The sequence below is a fragment of the Grammomys surdaster genome, unplaced genomic scaffold, assembly GCF_004785775.1.
Source record: "Grammomys surdaster isolate TR1022 unplaced genomic scaffold, NIH_TR_1.0 100, whole genome shotgun sequence".
NCBI lineage: Eukaryota > Metazoa > Chordata > Mammalia > Rodentia > Muridae > Grammomys > Grammomys surdaster.
This window is the reverse complement of record NW_021604579.1, coordinates 8,000,412-8,015,276: the sequence shown is the minus strand read 5'-3', so window position 1 is coordinate 8,015,276 and position 14,865 is coordinate 8,000,412. Positions and strand designations below refer to the sequence as shown.

The window sequence follows — 14,865 nt, the reverse complement described above, 5'->3', positions numbered from 1 at the left end:
TTTGAGAGCCTCTCAGAGGCAGATGGGATTAGTCTGCAGCAGCGGTAAAAATTCACAGTCGGTGATGGCAGGTAGCAGCAGCAGATGAAGGCCGTGTGGTGTAGTGGTGGTAGCTGCAGTGGTGGGGTTGCGGCAGGCCACATGGTGTTGGTCTTGTATGGTCACAGCAGCATCACAGCAACCAGCTATGGCTGCCGGCGGCCACATGGGTCTCACGGTTTCTGAAGTCTTCGTATCCTGGGTATCCTGGGTTTCGGCACCAATGTTAGACTTCAGTGCACAGCTTGGAACAGACAACACCAGACCAAATGGTTCTAAAGGGGAGGGGTTTTTTTCAGGGCAGAGGGCAAAGGTAGGGAGAAAAATGGGAGAAGATGGTGGAGAAAGAGGAGAGAGAGAGGAGAAAAGTGGAGGCCGGCCATGACCATGTGGAGAGAGGGGGAAGGGATGGGAGGAAGGGTGAGGAGAAGCTAGAGGCAAGAGAGTAAGAGAGTACGAGTTGTGTTTGTTTGTTTGTTTGTTTGTTTGTTTGTTTGAGACAGGGTTTCTCTGTGTAGCCCTGGCTGTGCTGGAACTCACTCTGTAGACCAGGCTGGCCTTGAACTCAGAAATCCACCTGACTCTGCCTCCCAAGTGCTGGGATTAAAGGCGTGCGCCACCACTGCCCGGGCCAGAATTTCAATATAGGCAGATTCAGGGTAGGAATCTGGTTAGAATGAGTGTATAGGGAATTTATCTTGAAGGTCTTATATGAAGATTATTACCTCATATTCATTCTCTTGTAAATAGGAAACAAATGTATGGCTTTGGTGAACCTAAGCACAACACACAGTATTTTCTGATACCACAACTGAATTGTATATGAAAATTCCAATTCTGTTTGGCTTGAGCTGTGTATTTTCCATATTGCCCTGTTCTTAAGTACTTCCAAGTTCTCATTCATGTTACATCCCATAGCTTGACATTTCAACCACTTGTTTTCTAATATAATGTATAATACAATATGTTATAATATTTAATACATCCATTAGAGTCATATATATATAAGTATATGAATAAGCATCACTTCTATATTATCTCTGAACTTCAAAAAACAACCTCACACCTTCTTCCCTCACCTTAAACAGGTAATTCACCTTAGTAAAACACAATCAATATCTAAGCAACATTTTATAAGAAAACACTACCATATTAGACACTTTCCTTATTTTATTTTCCTAATGCTGTTATAAAACACTCTGACAAAAATGTCTTAAGGGAGAAAAGGTTTAACTCGCAATTCAAAGTCATAGTCCAATATGGTATGGAAGTTAAGACATCAAGAGTTTGAAGTAGTGTTTCACATTACATTTGCTGTCACAAGAACAAAACAATGAATTCATGCATGCTTTCTGTATTCTTAACCACTCCAAAATCCCTGGCCTAGAAGTTGATGTCACCGACAGTGATTGGGCACTTTCCACCTTGATTAGTGTACTCAAGATTATTCCTTCCAGAGATGTTCAGAGGCCCAATGCCCCATGCTTTCTAACTTCTATCATGTTAACATTTTAACACTAATCATAACAAGGCTCATGGGTCTGTCATTCAAAAGATTTCTAGGCTTCTCTGCATGGAGCCACAACCATTCTTGTTTTCTTGACTTCACCTTCCACACTCTCCTCCTCTTGTTTCCATTCTTTCTGTTCTTCTTGGTTCTGCTACTGAGTGCCAAGCCATAAGAGGCACGTCTTATATTCTTCACTCAGTGCAGGCATTCTCCAAAAGTATCCTTTGTCTTAAAGATCTTCTAGATCAATCTAGATACAGCAATCAATAAAAGAGCATGACCAACTATAAAGTATGTGAATAGAACTAGCCCATAGCTGCTAGCACAAGATAATGGAAGAGGCACAGTTTTTTATCCGACCCTTTTTTGAGTAGGAAGAAAAGAAATAAGCTAAAATATTAAATTAAAAATTAGTCTCATATAGTACTTTGTTCCAAATATCATTAATAATTTAATATAATATTGAATGTTTTGTTCCTTTCTCTTGAATACTCACAGTGTATATCAGTTTACTTTAAAAACTGTGAGTTAATCTTACAATAGAAAACAAATATTGAATTCCTAAGAAAAATAGACTTCTACTCATTGATGTCTCATGCTCAAAACTTCATTTTTCTTAAAGAACTTTTTATCATCTGTCTTAGATACTTTTCAATAACTGTGACAAAACAACATGGACAAGTCAACTTCTAAAAGAAAGTTTTTAATTTGGGACTCAAAGTTCCATACAGTTAGAGTTCATGACCATCTTGGCAGAGAGCATGGTAGCAAGCAGGCAGGCATAGAACAAGAAGAGGAGCTGATAGCTTACAACTTGATCTACAAAAACAAAGCAGAAGTCGAACTATCTAGGAATGGCATGGACTTTTGAAACCTCAAATGCTAACCCCAATGATACACCTTCTCCAACAACTACACATTCTAATTCTTCTTAAACAGTTCTACCAACAGGTGACCAAGCATTCAAATATATGAGCCCATGGGGGACATTCTTATTCAAATCACCAGACCTTTTGTAACTATATTGTGTATTCTTAAATTTTTGGCTGTTTTCTTTGTATAATATTGCCAATATTACCAATATGGCTTGTCATATTTACTATCGTATTTCCCAACCGTAACACAATACCTAGGCATATAGCAAATGCTTAAAATAGAGATAAACAAATCTACAAAACTGGCTTGTCTTTGTTAATTTTGCGTTTTCCAAATTGTGAAGAAAGCAGAGAACCAGGCTTTGACAAGTGCCTTCTTTTCCCTATGTGCTTTTGACCCCGTGGAGTTTCATCATTCTCCCATTGCCATGACACCGATTTTCTCGACATTTTCCTAAGCATTCATTCCCATTTGTTACCCTGTAAGTCTTGAGTAACTGTCTTTGTTTGTATCTTCTAGGCAAAGACTACCACCAAAAAATGTTTATTACTATCGCTGCCCAGACCACAGGAAGAATTACGTGATGTCCTTTGCATTCTGTTTCGACCGAGAAGATGATATTTACCAGTTTGCTTACTGCTATCCATATACATATACTCGCTTCCAGCATTACCTCGACAGCCTACAAAAGAAAAACATGGATTATTTCTTCCGGGAACAGCTTGGACAGAGTGTGGTAAGGCCAGCATCTTGCTCAGGGTCCCCATTTTGAAAAAGGCAACAATAAAATGGGAACTTGGTAATGGAGTTTTACAAAATACAAATTATGAAAATGATGTTCTGTAGACTATATACTCTGGAGTATTTACAAATTTCAAAATAGTAAATAAAAATAAGCTTTAAATAATTATTCCATACCTAGAAATAATCATGTAAGGATTATTTTGGTGACTGTTTTTGAAGGAGTGATTCATTTCTTCAAGGGTACCAGACAGTAAGAGAATAAGATTTGAGATAGATGGTTGTCATTATGAAGGAAACTGAAACAGCTCTCTTCAAAATGTTCTGGATAATACCAAAGTCACTGAGAGAAAAGAAGGTGTATACTGCGTGCTACAAAGGCAGGGAAGTAATTCCTGATGGTAAACTTCTCAATGGGGAATAAATGTGTTGCTTAGTGACTCGAGTTTACGTTGAGTATAGGGTGGCAACTGGTGTGCTGACCAAATGTGCTTTCTGTCTCTGTTCTGTGTCACTTCCCAAACTTACTTTTATTCTATTTATTTAAGTTCCTGGTCTAGAGATTTTTAATAATCCATTCCATATTTGTTTTCAACTGTTCAATTAAAAACTAGGTGGTTATCTTAGTCAGACTTTCGATTTCTGTGATGAAATACAACAACCAAAAGGCAAGTTGGGAGGAAGGGTTTATTCGGCTTGGACTTACAGATCTATATTCCATCACTAAGGGAGGTCAGGGCGTGAACTCCAGCAGGGCTACAACCTGGAGGCAGGAGTTGATGCAGAGGCCATGAAGGGGTGCTATTACAGGCTTGTTTCCCATGACTTGCTCAGCCTACTCCCTAAAAGAACCCATGACCCAGGTGCCTAAAAGAACCCTTGAGAGCCAAATTTGATCATGATGATATTCATGTTCTCTGAGTTTCTCTGTTTTTAAGATTTTATCAAATATCTTTCCTTTGCTCTAACATTATTCCCAACAGTGGCTCTGGTGGATTCTATTTGAATCTGGGACCTGTGTTTTGAGCTAATAATTGAGGCAGATGGTGGTGTATCAATAAGCATGCTAACAGCAAAATGAGGTGGGCCCTTCTCTACTGATCACTGATTGAGAAAATGCCTTACAGTTGGATCTCATGGACGTATTTTCTCAACTGAGGCTCCTTCCTCTTTGATGACTCTATCTTGTATCAAGTTAACACACAAAACCAGTCAGTACAGTGGTCTAAACCAAACATTATTGTCTTGTAATTCTGGAGATTGAAAGTTCAAAGTAGGTCTCACTGGGCTAACATGGTGGTGTTGGTAGATGTGTTTTCCACTTGAGGCTCAGGAGAAGAGCACATTGTTGCCATGCTATGTTCTCACCAAGAAGCTGCTTGCATTTCTTGGTTTGTGGTTCCCTTTTATCTTGAAACCAGCAATTATTGGCTGAGTCTCACTGGTTCTCATTCACCTTGCCTTTAAACTTGTAATGGTTGTTATAATTGAACAGAGCTCACCAAAATATTCTACCTCATCTTCCTGAGATTCTAAACTTGATCTTATCTATATGCTGCAGTTGCAATGCAAAATAACATATTCCCAACTTCTGGGAATTAGGATGTGAGCATCTTAGAATGAGGTTGCATTATTTTCTTCTTTTGTTCTTTTCCCCTCTTTTTCTCCTGTCAAAATCAGAATTTGAGGTTTTTCTGTTTGTTAAATATATGGTATTCATTTATATTGTTGATTGATAAAAAAGGAATAGGCAAATAAAAATTTGATGTCATGGTTCATTTTACCAAGTCTATATTATACCCTAAAGCAGACATTGAACAGACACCAAAGGTTCAAGGTAAATACACTGATGGAACTGGAGGGCACTACTGGAGCTCCTAGCACATCATGTGGTGGAATGGACTTTGTTTAGTGTCTGTGGGTTTCACCTGTAAATTACACTTCTTAATATACTTTTCAAAAACAAGACAAATACAGAAGGGTGTGTGTGTGTGTGTGTGTGTGTGTGTGTGTGTGTGTGTGTGATAAATGCTTGAGAGCCAAATTTGATCATGATGATATTCATATTCTTGAGCTTCTCTGTTTTAAAGATTTTACCAAATATCTTTCCTTTGTTCTAACATTATTCCCAATAGTGATTCTGGTGGATTCCACTTGTATGTGGGACCTGTGTTTTAAGCTAATAATTGAGGCAGATGGTGGTGTATCAATAAGCATGCTAACAGAAAGCAACGGTAGGCTCAAACTAGTATATTGTAAGAAAGACTTTATTTAAAAGCTATATAAACAGTACATAAGGAAACCATGAGATACAGTGATGTTTTCTAGGGCCAATAATAGGTCAAAGAACACAAAAGCAAAGCCTAGTTTGCTGAACCAAGCCATAGAGTGGGCCACTTTGAGAAGAGTAACCATATTTAAGGCACACAGTAACCTGAGAAACTATTTCAAAAAATAAACCGAGACAATAAATATAATCATAGATTTCTTAGTTCCAAGAATATATTCTGATGAATACTATCTTAAGAGATTTTGTGAGAGCTTCCTAAAATATACTCACGTAAACTAAAACAGATTTGACATTACTAGGTGATGTAATCTTTCAGGACCACTATATTTCTACCATTAGTCATAGTATTGCATATAGCATGACTATATGTACTCTTCATTCTCCTACTTCTGTTTGGTATCTCTCTAAGGCTCCCTATTGGGCAACCTAACCATTGGTAAGAAAGACCATTGATGTGCCCCCATGCAGAACATCCTCTCCAGGAAAACTTAAAAGTGGAAAAGGGTAGAGACTGAATGTAGAGGAAAAAGAACAGATTAGACACACTTAATCCTAGCAGCAATATTTTACTAGACACTGGGATTAATTGAAATGAAACTGTTAGAGAATATCCATGATAAATGTTTGTCAGATATATGTCTTAGTAGATAATTTTAAAAAATAAACTTCCCTTTAATGTTTATGCACTGAAGAAAAAATAATCTGTTTATTTTTCTCATTTGTCCAGCAGGCTATTGAGAGAATGATTGCATTCATGAAAGAATAAATTAAGATACATGTTTAATTAGAGCAGAGGCTGCCTCTGACTCTGTTGCCTGCCTTTGTATCCCTTTCTCATAGCTGGGCTGCCTTGTCTGGCCTCAGTGCGAGAAGATGCAACCTGCTAGGACTTGATGTACCAGGGTGGGTTGGTACCCATTTCTCTGAGGAAAGGGGATGGGGGACTATGGGAGGGAGTGTGAGGGAAGAACTGGGAACAGAGGAGAGAGAGGGCTAGGATCAGGCTTTAAAGTAAATTAATTAATTAATGAGGAAAATATGTAAAACTAAATAAAATAGAAATTAAAAAGATGCATGTTTAAGAGTATTACTGAGAGTTGCAAGCAGCAGACCATTTTTAAGAAGGGCAATAAAATAAGTTAAGCTTCTGATAATAGATATCTAAAATAAGGTCAAAATTAATATCTTAAGGTAGAAATTGGTTTCCTTTTCACTATTATTATGTTATCCGATATATTTTGATCATTAGAAGTTTGTTTCCATGTAAATCTGGATGCTAGCAATCTACAGAGGATACTGTATCTCTGCTCCATGAAAGCCTCAGGGAGTCATGTTCTTCTGGCTTTTTGTCTCTTGTCATCCATGGGAAGTGATCTTCAACCTCATTATCAGATATTGAAATTCCATATTGCATGTATGTTCTAGGCATGAGGATAACGGGATGTGTAAAAGGAGAAATGTAGCTGTATGGCATGAAATGAATACTGAAAGATGAATGAGGTTACTGAATACAAGGCTGAGAATAAGGTTACCCAGAAAACTGAGAGCCAAAGTCATTATACAGTGATGTTTTGTTAGATATCTGGCTTGTTTGGGATAGGGAATTCTTGGAAGATTAAGGTAGACAGAAATACTGAAGTTAACATCTATGAAAACCTTCACTGTCATATTGGCTATATTCTGCTTCCAGATGTTAGATCTTTTTCTTTATATGGACAATCCTAATTATTTTTCACAGTAGTTCATGGAGTAAGAGAATTGTAAATAATGTTAATAAATAAGATCTTTGCTAAATTTAGATGTATGAGGGTCAAGATTTAAACTAAGCCATTCATTCTAATGCTCTTTACTCTCTCTCTAAAAGGCACATTGAGACTCATCTTAAAAAAGTAAATCTGATGAGTGGTCAAGGTCCACTGGGCCAAATGAAACAGATTGGGGAACTCTGTGGGTCCATTCAGTCCTCATAGTTGAGTCTCAAACCAGATACTAAAGTTTTGGGAGGCTTTCTGGCATACTTCTGCATGCAAAACAACTCTTGGTTTGAGTTATAGGGCATTTAATATGATTTGTGTGTGTGGCACCACCATAGTTGGTTAATTCTTATCCCAGTTTGGAAGAAGGATAATTACAAGTGGGAATGCTAAATATGTCAGCATGGAGTCTGACATCACAGACACAGAGAGAGATTATACTTATTGCCAGAAGTATTCCACAGCATGAGCATAGCTGCAACCAATCCTTTGGAGTCATGGCAAATGACATTCTACTTTGTTGCTCCTCAGTAGTCCCTGGTAATACAGTCAAGCAAAACAACATTGAACACAAAGACATCCTGGAAATCTCTTTTGTGGGTATCTAATATTACCCTTTTCTGTGTATAATTTATGTGTAATATCTGTCCATTTAAAGATATAGTCACATAATTTTGAGCAAATTTTCACAGTTAAATAAATATTACAATATAGTTTTTGAATATTTCTCTAGCCTGAGAAAAATCCCTTGACAGCCTCCACTCTTGGCCATAGTAAAGACTACATTCGTTATTTCTGAATATTTTATATAATTGGTATCATATAGTAATCATCTTTGTGTTGTGAATATTTCTCTTAGCATTGCATACACATTGAAGCATATTAATTAATTTACTTTAGCGTTAGCTAGTCCATTGAAAGTATCAGTCTTGTGTTGATTTTTCCTTTTAGCTATTAGGGTTTAAAATGCTTCACTCTGGGACTGTTATGAGTTATGTTGTCACTCACATTTCTGTATGTATCTTAAGTGCACATACAGTTACATATTTTCTCAGGTACTATCTTACTTTTCCTGTTGCTGTGATAAAATATACTGACAAAAGGTAATATAAGGAAGAGGGTTTATTTTGGTTCCTAGTCCAAGCAAGGAATAGCCATCATGGTGGTGATGCCAAGACAGCTGGAGTATGAGTTTGTCATACCAAATCTATGATCAGAAAACAGTGGAATAAATACAGAACCAATTTCCTTTCTTTGTTTATATGGTTCAGAATCCGAGACTGGGCATGGTGCTACACTCAGTGGTCAAGTCTTTGTATTTGTGTGAACATAATGAAGACAATGCCCCGACAGACAATGCCCATGAGACTCTAGATCTAATTAAGTTGACAGCTGAGATTGACTGCCACAGGTAGATTTATAAAATGGAATGACTGGTCACTTTACATTCAAGTTCAAAAACAGAAAACCATGTGGCTATGCTATTCAGTAGTCTTATAAGCAATGTAGGTTGGTATAGATATTTTCCCAGCACTTGAAATTATCTGTGTATTACTCTAGCCATTATAGTTTTGTGTTTGGTCATTTCTCATGTGCTTTTAATATATATTACCCTGAAATATGTTGTCATAATCTTCTTAAAATAAATATCAGTCATAAAAACCATTTTATTTTTAATTAAAAATGTTCTTCGGAATGTATCAATTGGAAAAAACTAAATTACTACATATAATTAAATGTTGAAAGCCCTTCATATTACATAGATGCAAATCTCTGATCACATATATGTTTAACAAATATTTCATCTCAATGTATTCCTGGCTTTTAGTGTATTTTGTAGCCAAATCTAATGAATATAACATTTTCAGTTTTAAATTTTGAAGTCTAATTTATCAGCTTTCCTTTTTGTATTGTGTTTAATCTCTGTTTCTATCTGAAGGCCACAAATGTGGGTGTTTTCTTGGCTGGTGATTGATGCAGAAGGACACCAACCCACTGTTCCTGGGATATTGGTCCTGTGGTATGTGAAGCAAGTCAGGAGGAGCGAGCCAGTTAGCAGTTTTCCTCAGTGGCCTCTGCTTCAGTTTCTGGTGCTAGGTTACTGCCTTAAATTCTTTTCCTGACTTTCTTCAGTGAAAGGCTGCCATCTGAACAAGTAAGGTGAAATGAACCCTCCACAATTTGGGGTTGGCCAGTGTTTTATCACAGAATCAGAAAGCCAGCCAGATACTACTATTATATCTCTAGTCTTTCTGACTCCAGGACCTTGAGAGTATCCACAGCAATAGTTTGTTCTACTAGTTGCTGATCCTGGCCAGATCTTAGGGTCATCCTAGATTCTGTAGTTAAGTTCTTTCATGATTTAGTGGGTCTTCAAGGTTTCTAGCAGGAATATACAAGCCTTCCAATCTTGTCCCAAGGCAGCCCAAAGCCCTTCACTATTCTTAAAATAAGATCAAGGATAGCCAAGATCTATCTCCTATCGATGCAGATCTCCTGTCACCCTAGATTCTCCAGTTCCTGGGATAACGCATTTAATGGACCAGGGTTTTAAGGGGTACTAGATTTTTAGTACTTATTGTACTGGATTTTACCCTGTATCCTCAGACAGGTTCATAAACATACTTGATCTATAGTTACTCATTTATATTATAGAATCATTTAAACTTATTAGGAAAATTAAATGAATAATTAACAAAGAGTCTAACACAGTGCTAGCACTCCACAAATGTAGAAAGAAATTATAGCATATAAATTATGTGTGTATATTTCTCAGGAATTATGTGTGTTTGTTTCTCAGGGTTATATTTAGAATATTATTCACTAGATCTTTCCACTTAGACTTGTTTATCTTTCAGGAGAACTAAGCTCCTGAGGTGGTGGGAACTGATGAGCAAGGTAGAGACTGAGAAAGGCATCCTAAAATGTATCAAGGCATGCACAAACTCTTATTTATCACTAGCTGTTGGCGGTCCAGGATTTGATCAACCCCCATTAATCAAAGAGAGCCAAATAGACAGAAGTTTATATCTCCCTTCCAAAGAGAACTGCTATACTCACATTCTTTGTTAGCCTTTACAAATATATATCATTTCAGAAGCTGAAACATACACTTCCTACTCCTTTGGTCTTGGTTCAGATTAATTTATAACATGCTAGACTATCCTGTTCTAAATAATTTAACTCCATCCTCCAGTATCATTACATTTTCTAGCTATTTACCATAGCATTACATTAAAACATAATTGTTTTGTTAGCGATAGAAAAGAGGTCTCCAATATTTTTCATATATTAAAGAGGATAATAACAAAATATTAATATGCACCACAAGCATTGAATCAGCCTCTTGATTTTCATTCAGCAATATTCATACATATTTTAAAGTTTCTTTTGTCTAACTAGGTCAGAAGAGCATTATCCAGTCTTGATATTGTTTGTCCAAGCTGCCATTACATAAGGGTGACAGGGAGACAGATGGCTGAGAGTTTTCAGCACTGTCTCCCATTCATGATCCTTAAGCTACAGACAGCAGGTCATTAAGTTTAGACTGGGGTGGGGACTGCAAGATGAGTCTTCTAGCAGTAACTTTCCTTTCTAGCTGAAAAAGACAAGAACTAAGGATATAGATGTGTAAACCCAAGGAACAGAACCCTGGTTAATATTAGATTGGGCCTCTATTGCTCTTCACTGAAACAAAGAAACACATTTTAGTCAAACTGTATAGCCTTTTCTCTTTTATTACTATGATGAAAATCCTATCTAAGTGATTCGTAAAGTGTAGAAATTAATTTCTTGCCATTCTAGAGAGTCAAAGTCTCTGAGTCTAAGATGCCAGCCTGACTGGATTCTAATTTATTATTTTTTATGGGGTTCGGGTTTTGTACCCAGTTCTTTTTGTTCTCTCTCTCTCTTCTCTCTCCCTCTCCCTCCCTCCCTCCCTCCCTCCCCCCTCTCCCTCCCTCTCTCTCTCTGTCTCTCTGTCTCTCTCTCTTTCTTCCCTCTCTCTCTCCCTCCCTCCCTCCTTCTCTCCCACCTGTCATCTTATTATTAACCTGTTATTAACCTAGTCAAAAAGCTTGATTCAGACATTTTATCTACTTTTTTTACACCTTTGCTTCATGAACCAAGGCTGTAGGCCCTCTTCTATTTCAGATTTTTCTCTTAACCCCTATAGTTGTAGAGCTGGACAATAAAGTAACAGATGATGATACAAGAAAAGGCACTACAGTTCTCCAGGTGCTCTTAGAGTTGGTCCTCATTGTGCACTTTGGTTACTCCTCAGTGTCTCTCAGGACGGGAAGCTTATCTCCTCTGACCTTTCTTCTAACTCATGCCTAGGGCTAGGAAGTCTTCCTCTTCTAAGAAGCCACTTTGTGCAGCCTGAAGACTTTACTGTGGTCAGAAGAACAATGGCTGTGTTTTATTTACCAAGCTTTCCCTCAGCATGGGACCTAGACCTTTGCTTCCACAGCACTGTTCTGCACAGGGGTAAACTGTTTTTCCTTTTTTTCCCCCAAAACAGATATGATCCAGCTAATCATATGCTGAGTGGGCCAGGAAAATAGCTCCCTCTTTAAAACAGAGACAGTGGCTGATGTTGTATTTAATCGATTGTATAGCTAAGAAGTGATGGATCTGTATAAATATGTCTGCATTTTATTTGAAAACTCAAACTGCCATACCCAATGTACAGGCATTTTATTGGTATGACTAGAATTTATAATGTTGACAACAGCAGACACAATCCTATCAACAATTGTCCTATTCCCAATCTAGTATTTAGAATCAAATTAATCAGCATTTGAATCCCAATAGTACAGGGAACCATTCGATGTCAAGCTTAGCAGATTACTGCATACTACTTAGTCTGTTTTTTGATCTGGTATGAGGGAAAATAAACCTTCCCTTTTTTGAGCATATTCTAGAGCAATATAAATCAAAATAGCATCTTTGAGCATATTTGTGCATTGTACATTTTACTAGCTAAGCTGATATATATATATATATATATATATATATATATATATATGTATAAAATCTGATACAACAGTCATGATAACTTTTGAAATCTAGCCTATTACCCTATTTACTTAAATATTTTAATATAAGTATAGACAGATTAATTTGCCTAAAAAGTACAGAGCTAATTAGTGACAGTGATTGTATTTTGGATGCAAACCTAATTTATCTCAAAAGCCTGTGATTATTTAAGAAGCAGTAAGATTAATCCTTTATTGCTTCCAAAACAATATATTCTCAATTGATATCTACAATTTAAGAATATATTTTATTTACAAAGATTTATATTAATGCAAAATAATGGCATTTTGTTACCTTTTACTTCATTACTTCTTAAGAATGCCTAAAAGGCTGTGTTTCTCAGAAAAGACCATGAAAGTTAGTATTTACCTGGTTGTCTTGATCAGTATAGACAACAGGATTTGACAATCTTGGCTCCTTTTGAGTTATTTTAGCAGACGTAAATTATTCACGTAAAAATATAAATACTAATTATATTGACAAAAGAAATAAATGACACAACAGCTTCCCACTTTTCCTGGCCGTGATTCAGCCAGGTCTCAGAAGCGCAGCTGCTTTCCTTGAAGTGGGGGACTCCTCACATAGATGGCCATAAGGGGAGACTGAAGAAGTAAGGAGCTCTCATTGTCCCAAGATGCTTGCTATCTGAAGCCCACAGAGATCTCTTATGAAAATAATTTTCTCCCATATGGCATATAACCAACCCCTGATCTAACAGCAGTAATTTTCTACACCAACCAAGCGAGCAGTTATCCTGCAAGCACAGATATTTCCTCTACCACTGAGGACTGATTGTTTTAATAGCAGCCTATTTCAGTTGGGTCAACTTGTGCTTCCCACTCTTCTTTTTATGAGCCAGAAAAGAAGTCATCACTGACAAGCTTTACAATTACATTGTTCCCCACCTTCCCTTCCTCCCACCAGCCCTTCTTATGTTCTGCCATGTTCCTTCCTAAATTAATGATTTCCTTTGCTTATTATTGTTATGTGTATGTGTGTATATTTATATGTACACACATATAGTCACACACATATGAATATATTAAGACAACTTGCTTGGTTCATTTAGTGTTCATATATATATATATATATATGAGATATGATATACATATATGCATATATATATGATTTTAGGGCTGACCATTTAGTATTGGATAGCCAATTAAGACCCTATTCCTGGGAAATACTAATACTCCCACTCTCTACATTCTTACTACTTGTAGTTCTTGGTCTAAAACCAGAACCTCCATGAGACTTCCCTCTCTATGTGAGCATATCTATTGGTATTGTCCTTATTCAGGTATGTTTAGGCCACCATATTGTTGAAGTGTCATAAGTGAAGTTTTCCTGTCATTTCTGTGACACACAATCCCACCAAAGACTTTTCTTCTCTTCTCGCTCTTAAAATCTTTGTGACCACGTTTTCACAGTATTCCCTTAGTCTTAGTTACAGGAGTAGTGTTGTAGATATTCCAATTGGGTCTAAGAATTCCACAATCCCTTTTTCTTTGCATTTTGACCAGTTATGGTTGTCTATAGTACACCTTGTACGTTGCAAAGAAACGCTTCTTTGATGAGTGGTGAGAGTTACACATATCTGTCGGTATACAGAGAAGTATTTAGAATGCAGTCAGGAATTATGCTAGTTTTTTAACGTGGTGGTATAAGGTTCACCTCTAAAGTCCATGACTCCACTAGCCCCAAATAGTCCATTAAGTTCCCAGTATGAGGCATAATTTGCCCCCTGTTAAGTAGATCTTAAGTGAAATTAAATAGCTATTGGTCATTGCCAAGATATGAATGCCACTATTGCACCATTAGGGAGCTATTTCCATGCGAGTCATTGTTGTGGTTTAAAGGCATATTGACAAGGTTTTAAAAGTACACAAGTAAGGAGCTCCGGGAGGGACTGAAAGAGAGAGAGAGACAGAGAAAGAAACACAGAGACAGAGAGAGACAGAAATATAGAAAAAAATGAAAGAAGTGGTCTAAAGGTTAATTTGTTTTTGATTTGTTCTTAGATGTCCTGTCCAATTACACATGCATGTTGGAGCCATAGGTATCTCCAACACTTCTGATATAGCTTGTTGTAGACAGAATGCAAGTGGGAAGATTGCTAAGAAACATGAAATGTGCCAGTTGTTGTGGAAGAAGTTGTCCATGGTTCCACAGAAGGTTACAAAGGATTTCCAGGTGACTCTGTAGCCCCAATCATGGGTATAGAACCATGGAAAAATGGAGATGAAAAGTCTGTGCATGAATATTCTTAGAAGCATGGATCATAATTTTCAGAAAGTATAAACATCTCCAATATCATAATAATAAATGGACAAATAAAACATTGGCCCAGGAGTGTGCACAAGGAAAATAAGGAAAGTGTTGAAGGGTGTTATGGCTTGCTGTTTGAAAAAAGGACAATATTCTTCAACAAAATAATGTTGATTACATGGCCCTGTGAATGTGACCAGTGACACTGATGAAAACACTTATGCTACATGTAATTTAATAAAGTTTCTAAAATGAAAAAATAGTGAGGATGAGAGGGTGGATACTAAAGAAATCCATTAGAGTTCTTCTGGCTTCCTGGAGGTCAGAAAAATGTGAAGAGAACTTTG

The 14,865-nt window shown here is 37.0% G+C and overlaps 1 protein-coding gene across 3 annotated transcripts in view; it reads left to right on the top strand.

Moving 5' to 3' along the window:
* The window catches only part of Agbl4 (ATP/GTP binding protein like 4), a 1,113,017-nt gene that overhangs the window by 618,877 nt on the left and 479,275 nt on the right, over positions 1-14,865 (top strand). For all 3 annotated transcript variants that reach the window (XM_028786938.1, XM_028786928.1, XM_028786949.1), the window contains exon 5: positions 2,945-3,161. In XM_028786938.1, the coding sequence (XP_028642771.1) occupies positions 2,945-3,161 (217 nt within the window). The remainder of the gene's footprint in view (positions 1-2,944; positions 3,162-14,865) is intronic.